This window comes from Apus apus, chromosome 1 (assembly GCF_020740795.1).
Source record: "Apus apus isolate bApuApu2 chromosome 1, bApuApu2.pri.cur, whole genome shotgun sequence".
Lineage (NCBI taxonomy): Eukaryota > Metazoa > Chordata > Aves > Apodiformes > Apodidae > Apus > Apus apus.
Genome location: NC_067282.1, coordinates 127,089,152 through 127,106,894, shown reverse-complemented (window position 1 = coordinate 127,106,894; position 17,743 = coordinate 127,089,152). Strand labels below are relative to the sequence as shown.

General features: G+C 42.6%; 1 protein-coding gene across 2 annotated transcripts; it reads left to right on the top strand.

Annotated features, from left to right (window-relative positions):
* The first annotated feature begins 462 nt into the window (after positions 1-462).
* On the top strand, positions 463-15,573 carry TIGAR (TP53 induced glycolysis regulatory phosphatase). 2 transcript variants are annotated; one of them, XM_051608119.1, is made up of 6 exons: positions 463-578; positions 4,598-4,635; positions 7,819-7,940; positions 11,100-11,177; positions 13,636-13,746; positions 14,150-15,573. In XM_051608119.1, exons 1-6 carry the CDS (start codon positions 547-549, stop codon positions 14,606-14,608), a joined length of 840 nt encoding a protein of 279 aa, XP_051464079.1. In that variant the 5' UTR covers positions 463-546; the 3' UTR covers positions 14,609-15,573. The 2 variants fall into 2 exon arrangements, with proteins under 2 accessions (XP_051464079.1, XP_051464080.1); XM_051608120.1 differs by lacking the exon at positions 7,819-7,940.
* Positions 15,574-17,743: the final 2,170 nt, after the last annotated feature.

Genomic DNA, 17,743 nt, shown 5'->3' with positions numbered 1-17,743 from the left:
CAAGGAACCAAGCCTGAGCCCCTGCCCGGCGCCGCGCCGGGCTCTCGGAGCGGCTGCAGCCACCTTGCCGAGAAAGCCCCGGCAGGAATCGGCTCCTCAGCTGCGCTCACCGGCCGAGCCGCAGCCGGAGCCGCAGCCGCGCGTCTGACTTGCGAAACACAACCCGCCCTTTCTCAGCGAAGCAGCCCCAGAGACGCTCTCGCCCGCACGAGCGGAAGCCCCGGGAACGGCCGGACCCGGGAATGGTTTATCCCGGGAGCAGCCGCAGCGAGGAACGATGCGGGGACAGCAACACCCCCCGCCCCTGCCGCTACCTCCTCCCCGCACCCGCCACCTCTTCCTCCTTCTCCTCCCTCTCTCCTCCCTCCCCCTCTCTCTCCCTTCCTCCTCCTCCTCCCCCCCTTCCTCTTCCCTCCCCCTCGTCCCCCCCCCCATGCCTTTCTCCCCCGCCGTGCCGGGGCGGGGCGGGGCCCTGACGCCAGCGGTAGGCGCGGGGCAGCGGGGCTCCGGGCGCCGGGCTCCGCAGTGCGGGCAGGAGGCCACGCCATGGTTCGCTTTGGGCTGACCGTCGTCCGGCAGTGAGTACCGCTGCACCGCACCGCACCCCCAGCCCAGCCGTGCCCTGCGCCCGCGTCCCCGCTGCCCGCCCGCCCCTTCCTTCCCCTGCCGGCGCCGGCACCGGCCGTCACGTCAGCGGAGTTCCCGCCCCGCTGGCTGGGCGGCCCGTCAGGCGAGCGCGGCTCCCCCGGGGGGCAGGGGCCTGTCCCGCCGGGCGTGCGGCGCGACGGGAGTGGGGGGAAAGCGCGGGCGGCCTGGCTGGGAGGCGCGGAGCCCGCGCTCTGTGGGAACCGGGCAGCGGGGGGGCCCTGGGCCCGCAGGGGCCTTCTGGTTACTGCGCTTGGTGTGACCAGGCCTGGCGAGTGCCGGCAGGGGTGGTTCTCCCTGGCTCCTTGTGAGACCCCACCGTGTCCAGTGCTGGAGCCCCCAGCACGAGAGGGACACGGAGATCCTGAAGAGTCCAGGCGAGGACTGTGAAGATGATCAGAGGGCTGGAGCTCCCTGGGTGTTCAGGCACCTGAGCTGGAAGATAAAGTTGGAGAGCAGAACAACCCCCCCAGTAACCCAGGGGGAAGTAGCTAATGATCTGCTTCTGCGCCTGGACTCGCAAAGCCCCTGGGGCCTGATGGGATCCACCCACGGGTATGGAGGGAGCTGGCAGGGGAGCTCGCCAAGCCTCTCTCCATCGTTTCTAAATAATTCTGGTCAACAGGGGAGGTCCCAGGTAACTGGAGGGTAGGTAATGTGACAGCCATCTACAGGAAGAGCCAGAAGGAGGATCTGGGGAACCACAGGCTTGTCAGCCTGACCTCAGTGCCAGGAAAGATCATGGAGAGGCTCATCTTGAGTGAACTCACACAGCAAGTGCAGGGCAGCCAGAGGATCAGGGCCAGCCAGGGTGGGTTTATGAAAGGGAGGTCTTGCTTGACCAACCTGATCTCTTTCTGTGACCATGTGACTGAGGGGAAGGCTGTGGTCGTTGTCTGCCTGGACTTTGGTAATGCCTTTGACAGCATTCTGGAAAATCATGGCGTAGATAAAAGTGGGTAAAAAACTGAATGACTGGGCCCAGGGAGTTACAGTAAACAGGGTCAAATCTAGTTGGTGCCAGTCACCAGTGGTGTCCTTCAGTGCTCGGTTTTGGGGCCAGTCTCATTCAACATCTTTGAGAGTAGGATGGCTCTACAGAGGGACCTGGACAGGCTGGATCAATGGGCCAAGGCCAATTGTATGAAATTCAGCAAGGCCTAGTGCTGAGTGCTGCATTTTGGTCACAACAACCCCAAGCAATGCTGCAGGCCTGGGGAGGAGTGGCTGTAGGGTTGCCTGGCAGAGAAGGACCTGAGGATGCTGGTGGACAGCTGGCTTAACATGAGCCAGCAGTGTGCCCAGGTGGCCAAGAAGGCCAACAGCATCCTGGCCTGCAACAGTAATAGCGTGGCCAGCAGGAGTAAGGAGGTGATCATGCCCCTGTACTTGGCACTCACCTCAAGTACTGTGTGCAGTTCTGGGCCCCTCACTGTAAGAAGGACATTGAGGTGCTGGAGCGTGTCCAGAGGGGAGCTACCAAGCTGACAAAGGGCCTAGAGAACAAGTCATACAAGGAGCAGCTGAAGGAACTCTGGGTGTTTAGTTTGAAGAAGAGGAGGCTGAGAGGAGACTTCACTGCCCTCTACAACTACCTGGAAGGAGGTTGTAGGGAGGTGGGAGTTGGCCTCATCTCCCAAGCGAATAATGACAGGACTAGAGGAAATGGTCTGAAGTTGTGACAAGGGAGGTTTAGGTTGGAAATGGGGAAAAATCTCTTTACTGAAAGAGTGATCAGGCACTGGAACAGCCTGCCCAGGGAGATGGTGGGGTCAACATCCTTGGATGTATTTAAGAAACGTGGAAATGAGGAACTTCAGGGTTTGCTCTAGTCACCAAGGTTGTGTGCTACGGGTTTTGTGTGTTTGTTTTTGTTGTTTGGTTGGTTGGTTTTTCATGGTAGGACTCAGGGATCTAAGAGGTCCTTTACAACCATGACTATTCTGTGATTCCTATGACAGAGGCTGCTCAGCCTGGAGAAGACAAGGCTCTGGGGAGACATTCTAGTGGCCTTCCAGTACCTGAAGAGGCTATAGGAAATCTCAGGAGGGATTTTTGCAAGGGCTTGTAGTGAGAGGACAAGAGGTAATGGTTTAAAACTAGAAGACGGGAAAATTAAGGTTAGACATTAGGAGGAAATGCTTCACTGTGAGGGTGGTGAGACACTGGCACAGGTTGCCCAGGGAGGTTTTGGATGCTTCCTCCCTGGAAGTGTTCAAGGGCAAGTGGGATTTGACTTTGAGCAACCTGGTCTATTGCGAGGTGTCATGTCCATGCAGGGGGAGTGTAACTGCACAATCTCTTAAGGCCCCTTCCAACCCAAACCATTCTGTGACTAGGTATGTGAGCCTGTTCTAGTATAGTTCTGTTAACCAGATGAGCAGTACAGGGTTATACATAACATTAGTAAGCTCTATTTGTGAACTCGTAGGGAACTGCTTATAAGACCTTTCTCCTACCAGCTCTGTAGTGAGCTAGAGAGGTCATTCAGGATTGGCAGTCTTGATGTTTCTACTGTGAAATGTTAAAGCATTGGTGTTTGTGACTTAGTTAAATTGTTGAGGTCAGTTTTACTATCAAGCTACTAAGTCGCTCCAACTTCCTGCAGCTGACAGTTTACTGTTTATGAAGACTAAGCTTTTTTTTCTTCTTTAGCATAATACAGTATAATACTTGATTGGTGCAATTAGAGCAATGACTTTTTGTTTGTTTTCCCTCCTGTTTTTCATCCTGTTAAGAGTTCCTCTTGGTTTCCCAGAAAGACCTGGGTCTGTTGATTTGGTGCTGTAGTTGCAGCCTAACTTTTACATCAGCTGGAAAATATGTGAGCCTAAAATGGTTTGTATTCCTCAGGTGGGACCCTTACAGATACTTCAGAAAGATCCCAGTTCATTCACCAGCAGTCTGTCACGCTGTGCATGTGTAAGCTGTGCTATCTCAGTGCTACTTGGAAAGCTGCACATTCTGCTCTTTTTCCCTCACCTCAACTGATGACCAGCAAGATGAATTCCATCCAGCCTGCTGCATTTTCCTCAGGAGGTTGGAAGTAGCTGTCAGGAAGTGGGTAGAGCCTGAAGAACACAGTCTGGCAATTCATTTGCCCTCTGTGCAGGAAAGAGTGTAAACCATATTAAAATAGTGTTTTGTCTTGAGAGTACTGGCGTTCTGTCATCAGTTACCTACTTGGGGCTCATCTTAAAGACTTCTGCACAGCAGTGTTGATAGCTCCCTGTATAAAAACCACGCAGCACAGTACAGTGGCCTGAGTACAGCTAAAACTTAAGCATGTGAAATTTAATTCATGCGAGGAGTCTCAGCAGAGTCAGCATGCTTAATTTTATTCGTGTCAAGTTTAGTTGTTAAATTTTCCCTCCTGAATAAAACTGCATGTGGTTTTAGTCACTCTTTTCTTGGAATGCCTTCAGTTATAGTTTTCAAGATAGAATATTCCAATTCCTAAAGAAGGTGATGTTCATTATAGCAGTTTTTGTACAGCTCTGGCTTCTTAATCCTGTGTTACTTCAAGGTATGCAGCCTGCTCTGCTGCCATGTTTGATAGATTTTTAAATTGGCTTCCCTCTAAAGCACAGAGGTCCAGTTAGCTAGCACACACTTTTTATAAGAGGGCTCCAGAGTCTTTCTGCAACTTACCTCTCTTTAGCATGGAGATGTAACTGTAATAGATGAATTATAATGCATTTACGATAAATGTAAGAAGTTACTTCATTTTATTCCAGGTAGGTTTGTCTTAGTAAGTATTGCCAGCAAGATTGTTACTGACTACTTGAAAAGTTTTTGGTTTATTGTAAAGTCTTCAAATACATCTTTTTGAAAAGTGGTTGTGCTGTATTGTATCTCATTTTCATATTCAGACTCTGCTGTCTTCTGCTGCTATCTAATAGTAAAATTATTGTGACTTGTGACTTTTTTTTTTGTTCATAATCTCTTTCAGTGGAGAAACAAGATACAACAAGGACAAGATACTGCAAGGTTAGTGTCAGTTATTCTGTTACCTTGTTAGACATGGAAAACTATGCTTTCCTGCAAAATGTGAAATTCTGTAACCAACTGCTGAGTATTAATACAGAATAATATTGTAAACCTTAAGAGACTTTATTTGTAAGCCAAGACATTAGCTTGATGGCTTAGGAGAACAATGAAGATCCTAAGTCAGTCTCCACAGAGTATCAACAAGTAGTGATGCATGTCTGGTATCAACAGGAGTATTGTAATAGTTTAATTTTCTAAATAGGGAAAAAATTACCCGTAATCAAATAAAGTGATAGCAGCACCTGTTATTAAGGATGTGAGAGTGTCCCATAGCACTATATTAAATCTCAGTAGCATGAAGCCCAGGGAAAGTGCTTCTGGGTGACAAGAAGGGCTTCTGGTGAGAGCTGCAGCTCTGGTAAGAACCAGCCAGGTGCTTGTGCATATCATAGTGGTGGTAAGAAGGGTGAAAAAGGTCATGTGAAGGAGGCTGTTGCCTTAGGAAGGTAATGTGTGGCTTGCAAAAAAAAGGCTACAATAGAGCAAGGAATAATGAAAAGTGAAGATGCTTTAAATGCTTGAATTGTTCAATCCCAGCTTAGGGAAGGAGGTCTTTAGAAAAAAACATTTAAAACCAGGCTTCACCTTGGTGTCTGCTGACCTGTACAACCAGAACTGAAAATGCTGAGCTGCTTGGATGTCTGCTGTAGGAAAATGGAGGGTCACCACTGTGCTGGTTTGGTTTGGTAGGATTTTTGGTAGTGGGGGAAGGGCCACAGGAGTGGCTCCAGTAAGAAGCTGAGAAGCTCCCCCTCCTCCAGAACCAGCCATTAGAGGAAGATGTGCCTCTGCAATTAACATACCAAGGAGCTGATATAAGTCCTGAGCAGAGCGAGCACTTAAGGAAGAACAGCTGTGCCGGGGAAGGAGAGCGGTGCTGCTGGTTGGTGAGGAAGAAGGTGCCCAAGCAGAAGTTTCCTTGCAACCCATGGCAAGATGGCAGCTGTCCCCCTGCACTCATGGTGGAACATGGTGGAACATGGTGGAGCATTCTTTGGGGGTGCCAGGAAGGGTGAACTTGGTCAGTGGACCTGGATTTTGTGGCCAGTGAACTCTGATGATGCAGCTGTGGAAGACGCTGGCACCAAGGGAGGTGGCTGTTCCCGAAGCAGCCCCTGACTCTGTGGGAAGCCCAGGCTGGAGCAGCTCTGGACCTCGTGGGAAGGACTCATGAAGGAGAGGTTGGTGGAGGACTCTCTGCCATGGGAGGGACCCCATGAGGAAGCAGGGCAGGACTGTAAGGAATCCTTCTTCCTGAGGAGGATGGAGCAGCAGGACCCACCAGCCTGTGAAGTGACTCTAAACCCCATCCCCTGTGCCCCTGTGGCACTGGGGGGAAGGAGGGAGAGAAACCAGGAACAAAGGGATTTGGGCCCGGGAAGAAGGGATGGGTGGGGTAACATATGCAAGCCCTGCCCTGTGTGTGTCTGTGTCCTGGGTGTGTGTGATGAGTGTGAAATTAAATTACTATTTTTTCCCCAAGGTGAGTCTGTTTTGCCCGGGACCTTAATCGGTGAAGAACCCTCCTTGTCCTTTGTCTCAACCCATCAGCTTCTGGTTGGGTTTGTCCTCCTCATCCCACTCTGTGTCTGTGTGTGGGGAGAGTTGAGTGAGCGGCCACGTGGCTGTTTCTTTGTTGTTGTGTTAGGCCTAAATCACGACAACCACTATTAGGAACCTAGTAAGGTTGTATACTGAAGTCATAAACTTTATACAACGCTATGTGCTGTGAGGAAGAATCATGCTTTCAGGTTTTCCAGCCTCTGTTTTGACATTGCAATTTACAGTTCTTGCAACATGGCTCTCTGTTCATAATGAAGTAATAAAGAATATTCCTCTGCTTTATGTTCTTAAAAGTACCAATGATGTTTTTTAAATTCCCAGCCCTCTGTGTCAAATGACATGTAGCATGTTCCTCTCCAGTGCAACAAGTGAACATTGCCTTGTGTTTAAAGAGTAGTAAGACCTATATGAGCATGGTGGAGTCTGAGGTCTCACATGTTGAATTATAGATGAGGTGCTTAGGCAGGACACGAGAAGTCCAGAACTTGGGGTCTTTTGCTATTGAAAGCATGTAGATGACTGCGTATTCTCTTGATGAAAATTGGTTTTGTTCTGGATCTGATGAGAATTCCACACTCTTGGCTTTGACTTCCCACAAGGGTAAAATAGATGATAGAATAGTGGACACAGCAATTTGTTTAAGGTTTGTTTCCCTGTCACAGTTCTTGGTTCTCCTACAGCCTCTGAGATGTGACAGGGGCACACCTGTTTTATCCAAGCTGGGTTACCAAATTATTGGTTTTCTCAGTGCTATCCTAGAGCTCTGTGACCAGTTAGTTTCACAGACTCCACTGGCTGAAAACAGTTTTGGGAAGGGTTGCTGCTTTTCAGCTAGGTTTGTTCCATCAATGTGCTCACAATGCAGCTCCATGAGCATTATGTCAATGTTCAAGATGGAGTAGGGCAGAGGAAGAGACATCACCAGATTGTATCAGCTGTAAAATTCTTGTGAAACTCTCTTTGGCAAAGAGTGTGTGCTGCTTTCTGCATTACACAGAATCCCTTGTTGTTGCCTCATTTTTTTAAGGCATTGTAAATGTTAGGGAATGAGAAGGAGCAGGCATTTCATAGTTGTTAGGACTTCACTCTCCTGGTGCGCATGCTTTTTCAATAGATGTATTTCAGTATCAACAACAGTATGTTAATTATTTTGTCTTTTTTCTGATTTACAGCCAACAAATCTCTTTGTAGAGTTTCAGTTGAGTCTTCTCTTGCAGGAAGCCTACCAGTGAGCACTCTAAAAAGGAGAAGTGATTTGAACTGACTACTCACATTTAGAAAATGTTGGCCTCTTTTATGTTTCAATTTGTTATATGTAAACATTAGTATAAGTATCATCAATAATGATTCTTCTGTCTTCCTAGCCTGTACTCCCTTTTTTCATACAATTTGTGAGACTGAGATTAGGGAAAACCAGAGGAGCAGTGACTTTTACTAAGGGCTGGCTTTACTGAAGGAGAAGCATTTATTATAAATGCGTAGATTCTTCCTTGATGCCATGCCTGTTCGTTGACTAGATGATTGAAAATTTGCATATCATGATGGGTTTTTATTTTGTAGGTCAAGGAGTGGATGAGCCGCTCTCTGCAACTGGTTTCAGACAAGCAGATGCTGCTGGTTTGTTTCTCAGTAATGTGAAGTTTACTCATGTCTTTTCAAGTGACCTACTTCGAGCAAAGCAGGCAAGTGCTTTTTGATGCAAGTGAATTTAAATATTAGCATCGGAATTTGGTGTTAATTTGCTATTGATGGTGCAGAAATAATACAGTGGCAAGAGAGCCAAAAACTATTTTGGTGGACTTGAAACTGCAGTGTGAATTGTGTAGAATTCAAGAAGGCCACTATGAATAGGGAAATATCAATGAGAACAGCTCGGTTAGGAAGCGATGAAGGGCTTTGGGAAGCTTGCTTTGCAGGATGCTATGCAGTGTTGTTCCCATGGATTGGGTGTTATTTTAGGTGTGCATGTGCTAAAAGGTTAATCAGGATGTGGAGGTAACACAGACTGCAGTCAGTTTTTCTTTGAAGAAATAAAACAAATTGGCTGTGATATTGTGCTGTCTTGTATGCAGACCAATACAGGCAATAGGAAGTTTTGCTGTGAAGTCAGAAGGAGGATCATTAAATGTGCAAAGAGGTTGGATTTTGCAGGAACATGATTGCACACATTTCACCTTGATATACTATTTTGATAGGTTAATTAAAGAGGAAAAAAGCATTAAATACTGAATGACATTACATGTGCTTTTGTGTGCAAGACTACAAAATGCTCAAAAAATGGCGGAAGCAGAACTTTGAAAGGTAGAGGCATAGATTAGCTATTCTAGGAGGGTCATGTGTCCTGTAGAAGCCCTGTCCTTACTGCTCTCTGCTGTTACTGATAGTGTGATTTCAGGAAACATGGAAATGAAAATGCTGAATGATTCTTGAGAGCCCTGCTAGTTGGTGGTTTTTTGCTCTGTTGTCCTGCCACAAAAGTCTGTGAAACCTTGCTGTATATCAGCAAAATCCAGCATAAATCTCATTATTTTTTTTCTTAAAACATACATCATCAGCATTGCTCATCAGTTTTGCAGCACAGTTCCATAAAACTGTTCTAGCAGCTCAGCTTAGACAGAAAGCAAACTAGAGAGGGAGGAGTGCAATAATCAGATATTTTTGAAATGCTTAGTAACTGCCTGACAAGTCACTTCCTTCAAGTGTGTGAATGTCGGCGAGTATATTTAAAAACAGTAATAGTGCTTTATAATGTTCATAACACTCTGTCATGTGCCTGCCTTAAGGCAATTGATTTTGAATGCTCAGCTGCTTAAGTGAGGTAGGTAATTTTTTTCCTCGTATTAGAGACAGCCTTTTCCACGAGAAGCGTTTGCACTCTCATAACATAGAAAAAAGACCTGAATTTGTCCTTTACATAAAGGAAATATGTTTTGCCATTTGTTTGACAGGCTATCTAGACTTGCGGAAGCTTTCCCAAAGGTGTAAAGCTGCAGTTCCCATTTGCTTGGAACTCCCTTTTTTAGCAGCTGCAAGCCTATGAAGAAGTGTCCTTTACTGTGCTGTCATTTTGTAGCTCATGTATAAGAGGAATGTGCAAGTTCCTTTGCAAAAGAGAGCTAAAAAAACAAACTACTAGTGATGAAGTTTACTTTTCCTTGCAATGTCTTTTGAATCAGCTGTAGTCAGGGTGTGTACTGGTTGATGGAGCCAAGAGTGGTATGCAGTCTTCTCACTGCTGCCTGTGGTTCACGGCTGGACATTGAGATCTGCACAGGACAGGGGAAAACAGGGATGTGTGCAAAAAGAGTTGTACTAGCTGGATAGCAATACTGAGAAGAAAAAGATGCAGTGTGCGGGTACGGGAAATGCAGAGAGAGGCTTCGCAGGGAAGCCTCCTGGAGAGAATAAGCCTAGGAGGGCAGGGTCAAAGACTAGCTCCAGAAACTGGCACTGTAGAAGAAAGCAGGCAGACCTGCAGTGTGAAAATAAAAAAAGACTAGCTGGGCATACTGGGATGTGGTGTGAACTGAGCATAACTCCTTAAGATTTTTAAGCTTAACAGAGCCTAACACCAAAGCCTGTGGGGGAATATGAGGCCCACTGTGAGATGCTCATGCTGTTGGGACAAAACTTTAGTGGTAGTCAAGGTATAGGTTTGGTACTGGGACAGGCTGAGCCCTGAGGAGACTGAGTGAAAATCTTTTGAGTTTTTTCCACATGTAAAGTGGTAATGTTTCTGGAGCATGCTAGTATTCTAGTAATGGATGGTGTAGGAAAGGTGTGAGGAGGTTAATCGCTTCTTCAGAACGATTTTGGTTTCAGCATATTAAATGAAACTTCATTTTTGTTTGCAGTTCAGGGTATGTATTAGTGCTCAGTAGGTGAATGTTTTCTATTCTATGTACCAAACAAGGTATCAGTCCTGGAGAAATTTCAGGATATAATGATTGAATTAACTGTACTGTTTATATATACAAGGAAATAGATTCAACCCTATCTGAATTTTTACATTGTATGATAAGTATTTAGAGTTGCAATATAAAACTTTTCCTAAGCAATACATTAAATATGTCATAAAATCTTGATAGTGCAACAAGGCTGGTTATTATTTCCCAACATAAAGGAGGCTTTTCGAAATGAGTTATTTGAATTACTTTCATTGGTTTGATTGGCTGTGGACATTTGCACAAGATTTCCAGCTGATACTACTGGTCACAGCTCTGTGTCAATGCAGTACAGCTTTACATTTTGGTGCATGTAGGAGCAGTAGCACTTCAGCATTCTTCTGGTTCCCTTTGTTGGCTGTGATGGTCAGTCAGCTGTTTAATATCCAACATGCTAGAGCCTGTATTAGGCAGTGTTTAATTTCTGAGGTGTATTAAATTGCTTTCTGGTTAAGTGGCTTCTTAGTTTTTACACATTCATGTTTTTTGCAGTTGGATTAACTCATCAGTTTTTAGGAACATACTGCTTGTGAGTCTGACTCTCAGAGTACATGTTAAGAGTGTGTCAGTGTGATTGCTTTATGAGTAGCAGTGTACATGAGAGATGTGGCTTTTGTCCCACTAAATCCTGCTGTTGCTGTGTGTCTTGTCCACCTTTTATGGGTGCTAAGTGTCTTCAAATGTACTGAACTTTGACTTGTAAAAGAACTTCCAGAAGATTGCAGGTTTTCTGCCTTTTATGGTCAGACACTACCAGCTAAAAAAATTTAATCTTTTTTGTTTGAGTTGTTTTGTTTCTACTAATGTGATTCGCTTTGGCTCTTATGTTGTAAGATGGTCTGGCTGTATCCTCTGAGAAAGCAACTCATTGATGTGACTGTCTGTTCACTTTTTTAGACTGCTGCCACAATTCTAGAAAAAAATAAGTTTTGTAAAGATTTGGAAATCAAGTATGATGCAAGACTTCGAGAGAGAGTAAGTACCAAAAGAGTTTGGTTTAGTATTGAACACTGAACAATTTGAAAATGGAACTTATTGCTGATGGATATCTTGGCTTATTAAATGGCAGATTTAATGGTGGATAGCACTGTTTGAAGTTTTTAATCACTGAAAACTGAACTCCTCTCATCAGGTACTATGAAACCTTTGCCTGACTGTAGAGTTACGAATCAAAGCCAAAATTTAGTGATTAGAGCTGTTGACTGTGGTACTCTAATAATTTAATTCCCTCTACCTGTAAATCTTACCTTGCTTATCTTAAATGTAATTAAAAGCTTAGCTCTGTTTGCTAAACCCATATGTGGAGTGTTAAAGATACTCCCTCTCCCTACTTTATCAAGCTTGATGGCACAATTCGATGTTGACTTTTTAGCTGTTTATACTTTTTCATTTGCTCAAAGACTACTGAAAAACTTTCTGCTGTCTATGGAGGAGTCTGCTTTCCTGGTTAGCCTCTCTGCCAGATAACAGGCAAAATTGTACTTCCTGTCTGTTTTTAAGTATGTCTTGATCAGAATAAACTCAGATGCTGGCTGTTTCTGCTAATATGAATCACTCTTCAGATGCTACATGGAGAGTGTCTGCTGAAATTTAAATAAGGAAATGCTACAAAATCAAAAGTGGAATGTCATATTTCCATCAGGCAAATAAATGTTTAAGGAGCAGAACACAACTGTAGTATTTCCTATTTGGATCTTCTTTTTCTGTCAGAAATTCCAGTTTTTCCCCTGAAACCAGGAAGTTAAATGCTTCACAGTCTTTTTTAGTTGCTTTACCACCTGCTGTTTTTGAAAATGTTATGGGTCATGGTACAGAATTTTAGAAAGAATAATCTTGAGTCTCTGTTATGTTTTTTCCCCTTTCATGGTGTTTGTATGCATATATAGAAATGTCGGTATAGTGTCTGCGGGCCACAGATTTACTCTGGATAACTGGAATTAAATTTAAATTGCATTAAAAGAAGCAAAGTCCTTTAAAATAACTTATGTGGTTGACCCTATGAAGAAAGTTTTATTCTCTCATACCTTGCTTCCATGACAGAAGTCTGGAAAAATCATTAAGATTTAATTTTCAGCAGTTTAAGAGCACTTAGTTCTTCATGTCTTTCTTAGCGTTCTTAAATTGCCAATATTTTGCTTTAGGGAAAGGAATTGAGAGACTGAAGTCAGTGTTTCAGTACTATTAAATTCTGAAGACTGTAATAAATTAGTTATTATGACATTTGCGTATCCACAGCAAGTAGGTAGTAACATAGAAGTCAAAAAAGCCTCAGTAATGAGTATATGTCTTTGTCCCAGTTCTCAACATCTGGACTTCTGAAATGTGTGTAACTGAGTGCTTGACAGTAAAGTGTCAGCTCTTACTTTCTCTAAATGCTCACCATAAATGCAGTGTTTTTACTGTCTTCAGACATTCCAAGAAAAGACCAAAGCTTTTAATTTGAATACATATAGCACCTGTTACTGATAGTGTAGTATTACTATTCAGTGGGAGAAGTATTAGTCTGTTTTACCATTGTTAGACATGTGCCCTGGAAAGATGTTCAAGGTCAAAAATGGTAATGCTTGTACAATACATTGCAGATTATAGTTACTACGTTTTATAATGTGACTTTTAGTGATCCAGGATAACAAGCTGGTATACGTGGGTTCTTATGACTGTTTCTCATATGGGCCTTGCATGTGGATGTCTCAGGAATACATGTGTTAATTGCATGTTCTCTTGAGTCCATAAGCATATATTTTTAAGATTTTTTTTTACTTTTCTCATTTTCTGAAAACACTGTTCACAGCAGTAATGTGTCCTGAAAAAATGAAAGAAGGCCTTATTCTTTATTTTTAATAAGTATTTGTGTTTTTTTGTTATCGTCTTTTTTTTTTTTTTTTCCTTTTTCAAAAATTCTGGTTTTAAAGTGGACTCCTCTGTTGTGGAAACTTCAGGGGTCTGTAGGGAGATTATTTGTTCCTTACTTGTGAAAAATAATTCTCTGTAGTCTTTCTGCAAATGAAAAGCAAATGGAGTTTATCCTTGTGTGAGCAGCCACGTACTGAGATGTTTGCAATGTAACCTCAGTTACGAAGACACTTGAATTTTGTATGCTAAGAATGAGTGTCAAGAATGCAGGAAGAATTCTCAAGGCAGAGATCAGGCTGAAGATAGTGTCATGAGTATTAATACTTTTAGTGAGATGTTGCTCATAATTAATATCTCTACCCAGCATATAAATATATACTTTTTATATATAATTTTAACTTAAGTAGTGTATATAAAGATAGCTCCTCCCCCAATATTGGGATAAAATGAAAAAGGTAGCTAAGCCTGCACATTACACTTGAGAATCCAAGAAAGCAAAGCTGTTAAGAGATGTTAGTGTTGGAAGCAGTACTGCCAAGTTGATGTATCTTACTAAACCTGCTGTACATGCCTCTTACAGAAATACGGTGTTGCAGAAGGAAGGCCTTTGACTGACCTCAAGGCTATGGCAAAGGCTGCTGGAGAGCAATGTCCTTCATACACGCCCTCTGGAGGAGAAACACTGGATGAAGTATGGTATTTATTTATTTGTGTCCTACTTTCTAGGCCATTTTCTCAGTGCAGATGCAGCTGTTGCATACTTAGGAACATCTTACTGGGAGCTTAGCCCAACCAAAGGTTGTTCTAAGCTAAAAACACTACTTGACCCTTTTGCCAAGTAGGGAATCACTTAAGAACTAAAATACTGATTTTGAGCTTGACTCCTCATGAAGTTCTCATTTTCAGAAGAGTGATGGCAGTTGTTCTCAGCCTTGGCTTTGGGAGGCACAGCAGTCTTTACAGCATTCAGTAACTCATCATTGATTTCTGAGACTTGTCGGTGATAAACTGACATAGTTGTACCTCAGATTATTTTTGAAAGCTTAAGTCTCTTGTATTCTTCACAGTGTAATTTTCTGACCTTTCTTATTTAGGTAAGAGAACGTGCAAAGGATTTTTTTGAATTTCTGTGTCAGCTAGCTGTTGAATTGGAACAGAAAGAGCAAGACACGCATGGTGTGGCAAGCAGAAGCTCGGGAACATCTGAAGAACAGTTAGTTTACCCTTGGACAAACCACTGCAGTGAAGCAGAACTTAGCTCTGATAACAGTGGAGCTTCTAAAATACTAGATGCCAACATATTAGTAGTGAGTCATGGAGCCTACATGAGAAACTGGATTGGTTATTTTGTTTCAGACCTCAACTGTACTTTGCCAGCAAATTTAACAAAGTCTCAGTTGTCCTCTGTCAGTCCCAATACAGGAGTTAGTCACTTCATTATAAAACTTGAAAATGGAAATTTATTAAAGCCTGAAATCACATGTGTTTGTCTTAATCAAGACTCTCACTTAGTGGATGTGGGAGCTGAATGTGTAGCTCCTAAAGTGTTTTGATACTCTTCGTAGGGGGGCGTGGTTTTAGATTGCACTTCTCCTAAGCTTGGGATATGTATCTGTAGTAATTACCAAGATTGGCTGGATTTATTGACGCTAAACTGCAGAACTGAAGATACGCAACTGCTTTCCATTTAAAAATAACTGATTTGCATGGTTCTAGTGCCTGATATAAATTGGCACTAGAGAAATAACACAAATGTTCTTTATGAACAGAAACATAATACTTCCAGTCACTTGCATATCTGCCTCTACAGTGCATATTTTTAAAAACTTCATTAGCTCTAATTATTTTGTTTATCTCCAGGCAAAAGAGTTGGGGTGGGGAGAGGAATGGTATCTCAAAGATGAGCTATACTGTATTCTTGTTTTATTACAAAATGATATATTGTAATATAAAACATAGGTGGTATCTTAAAATAACTTTTTTGAATGCAATCGTATAACCTAAAAGGGAGCATTGCCTAGTGGAAGAGGTTTGGTGCCGTGTCAGGGGACGTGTTCCTGGCTCTGATGCTAAATAGCTGTGAGACTCTTGACAAATCTCTTTTGGGGATGATGATACACCCTACCTCGCAGGAGCGTTTTGAAGAGCACTGTAAAAATATTTATTTTGAACTGTAAGCAGTATGAGGAACCTCATGTGCACATATTTGACACTCTCTTCTGAAAAGGAAGCTTATCAATAGGGAGAGTTACGCCCTACTAGAATCCTACTGTCAATTACAGTCGTACACTTGATGGATGAGTTTTTTTGCCTAGAATTAGGCAAGTTTGATTGCTTGATGATTGCTTGTAGTTGCTGTTAGTACTGCATTCTTGCCCCACTGGGGTGTTTGTAGTGTTACTGTGTAAGCTTATCTGATTTATATTATTTATAATATTCACATACTTTTACTTCATTTGTGTATTTTAAGCCTGTTTAAAAAAAAAATTAAAATTAAAGGCTCCTGAATAAAACTTCATTTTGCCTGCATTTCTTTTGAGTTCAAAACATTTGTTAATATTACTCTGTAACCCCAGCCTGGTCTTGTAGTATGAAAAAGAGCCCTTTGTAGGGCTGATGGATCAGTGCTGCCCTGACTGTTACCTGGAAGAGCCCCTGATGTTAAGGACAGACTTAAATTGCTTGCAACTGTACAGAATTAACTGTTCAACTGAAGTTTTGATTTTTTGTAATGTTAAAAAATAAGCTATCCTGTGTACTTTAAACTATTTTGCGTCTTTGCCTTGAAGCAGAGAGTTGGGTTTTAGGAGGAAAATGAAGTTTCTGTTGTTTCCTTGAACAGGCAGGTACCTATACTTAGCTGGAGCCCTACTGAAAAACAGCAACAGAATTATTTAGTCTGACTAGTGACTGTACTTTGCTTCTTCCATTCCCAGGACTGAATTAAGTAGGAAAGTTCTCTTGATTCCTACTTCAAGACAGAACTGGGGCTTGCTTCCATTCTCTGTGCTGTTCACCCAATACTAATACTTCTAAAATGTAGAGGATGAAGTAGGAAGTGTTGAGCCCTGTAGTAACCAGAGGTAGGCTTCTAAGGTAGTGTTCTCCACAGCCTGGAAATGAACGTGAGGCTTTTTAAATACAGCAGGTCTGGTTGATCTAGCAAATAACCATGAAACCATCTGCTGCTCTGTCTGAAAACTCGTTCATGGAGAGGAAAGCATCTTACCTGACATATAAGAAACAGGTACTAGCAAATGGTGTCAGCAAGGACAGGTCTTTCAACCTCTTACAGTGAAGGACTGAATGCCTGTAAGTTGTGTTGGTTAATTTAAACTGGAGTTTTATACTGAACTTGTGGATCATTAGGCTAAGCTTGTTACTTACTGATCAGCTGGTTTCCTGTTGTTTCTTCACAGATACCCAGGAAAGCCATTTAATTATGGCTCCTCCCCTAGATGAGGTGGTTCATAAATTACAGGTGGTTCTGGGTAAAGTTTTGTTACTAGGGCACAAGTCCAGCAAATGTGAAATCATAGTCCTGGGAAACTTAAGATTTCTCACTAACATAAAAACAAGCTTTGGTCAAGTTGGCTTTATTTTGAGGTTTTTTAGCTTTTATTTTATATACAACCAATTTTAGTTCAAAACAAAGATTTTCTTAAATAAAGCGTTTCAGTGTTATTAGAAATAAATTTTAAAATTCAGTCACAATTAATATTTTTTTTTTTTTTTGAGAAACACACCCAAACGGAAATAGCCTTGGAAGCCAACTGTAACTGACATTATGCATGATTACCATCCAAACAGTAAGTTTGTGTTTGTGAAATTAAAAGAGGCCTGTTTCAAATCACAAGTACAGGTGACAGTGGTAGCTTGAGTAACTGCTCAAGACTTTTGTTTGAAAGTGTCCATAGCTCTTTTTCACAAATAATTCATTCTTTATAAAATAAAGGATACAATTTGCATCCACAGGAAGGAAAAATGGGAACATAGGCTTTTGCACAGATTCCTTGAGCTTGTGAAATACATTCTCCCAGGGGGCTCCTGAATACTAAACTGATGAGCACGGCCAAATAAGATAGGAAGGTTTTAATTATGAGTGCTAGCAGAGTTAATGGCAGAGGATTGGGAAGGGAGTTCAGTCTTAATTTGCCTGTCCCTGGTAATGCCTGTTTATTCCAGGAGGGCTGATTCCATAGCAGGAAAACGGTCCTCTTGGTGCTTTAAATAGCTTGAACTTTTCTGTAATTGCCATGCCCTGAGTTTGGTCAGTCATTCAATTAATACTTCTTGGAACCAGAGTAACCAAGTTGAAAATGTGCATCCTTCATCAGCTAGAAAACAAGTGGAGACCTAATGCACTTTCCCCTAAGTCAGTAACTTGTCAGTTATTTCACACTGCCTATAGTGCTTCCCTTAGTTTTAAAAGCTTCTTTTTCTCACTTGCCTGTACTCAAGCAGCTTAATTAGCATTTTTTAATTGCTGATGAGGTAAATATCTTAAAGGAATGTACTTATTTGTTGAATGCTTTTCCACTTCCTGGTTAGCACTCTTCCCGTAGGGATTTTTTTTACTCTCCCTCTATAATGTGCTTTACCTTCTTTAATGTATTTGTAGGTGGTTAAAATTTAGACCCACCCTAAGAAACCTGTCTTTATGATTGTTACATTCAAGTTATTGTTAA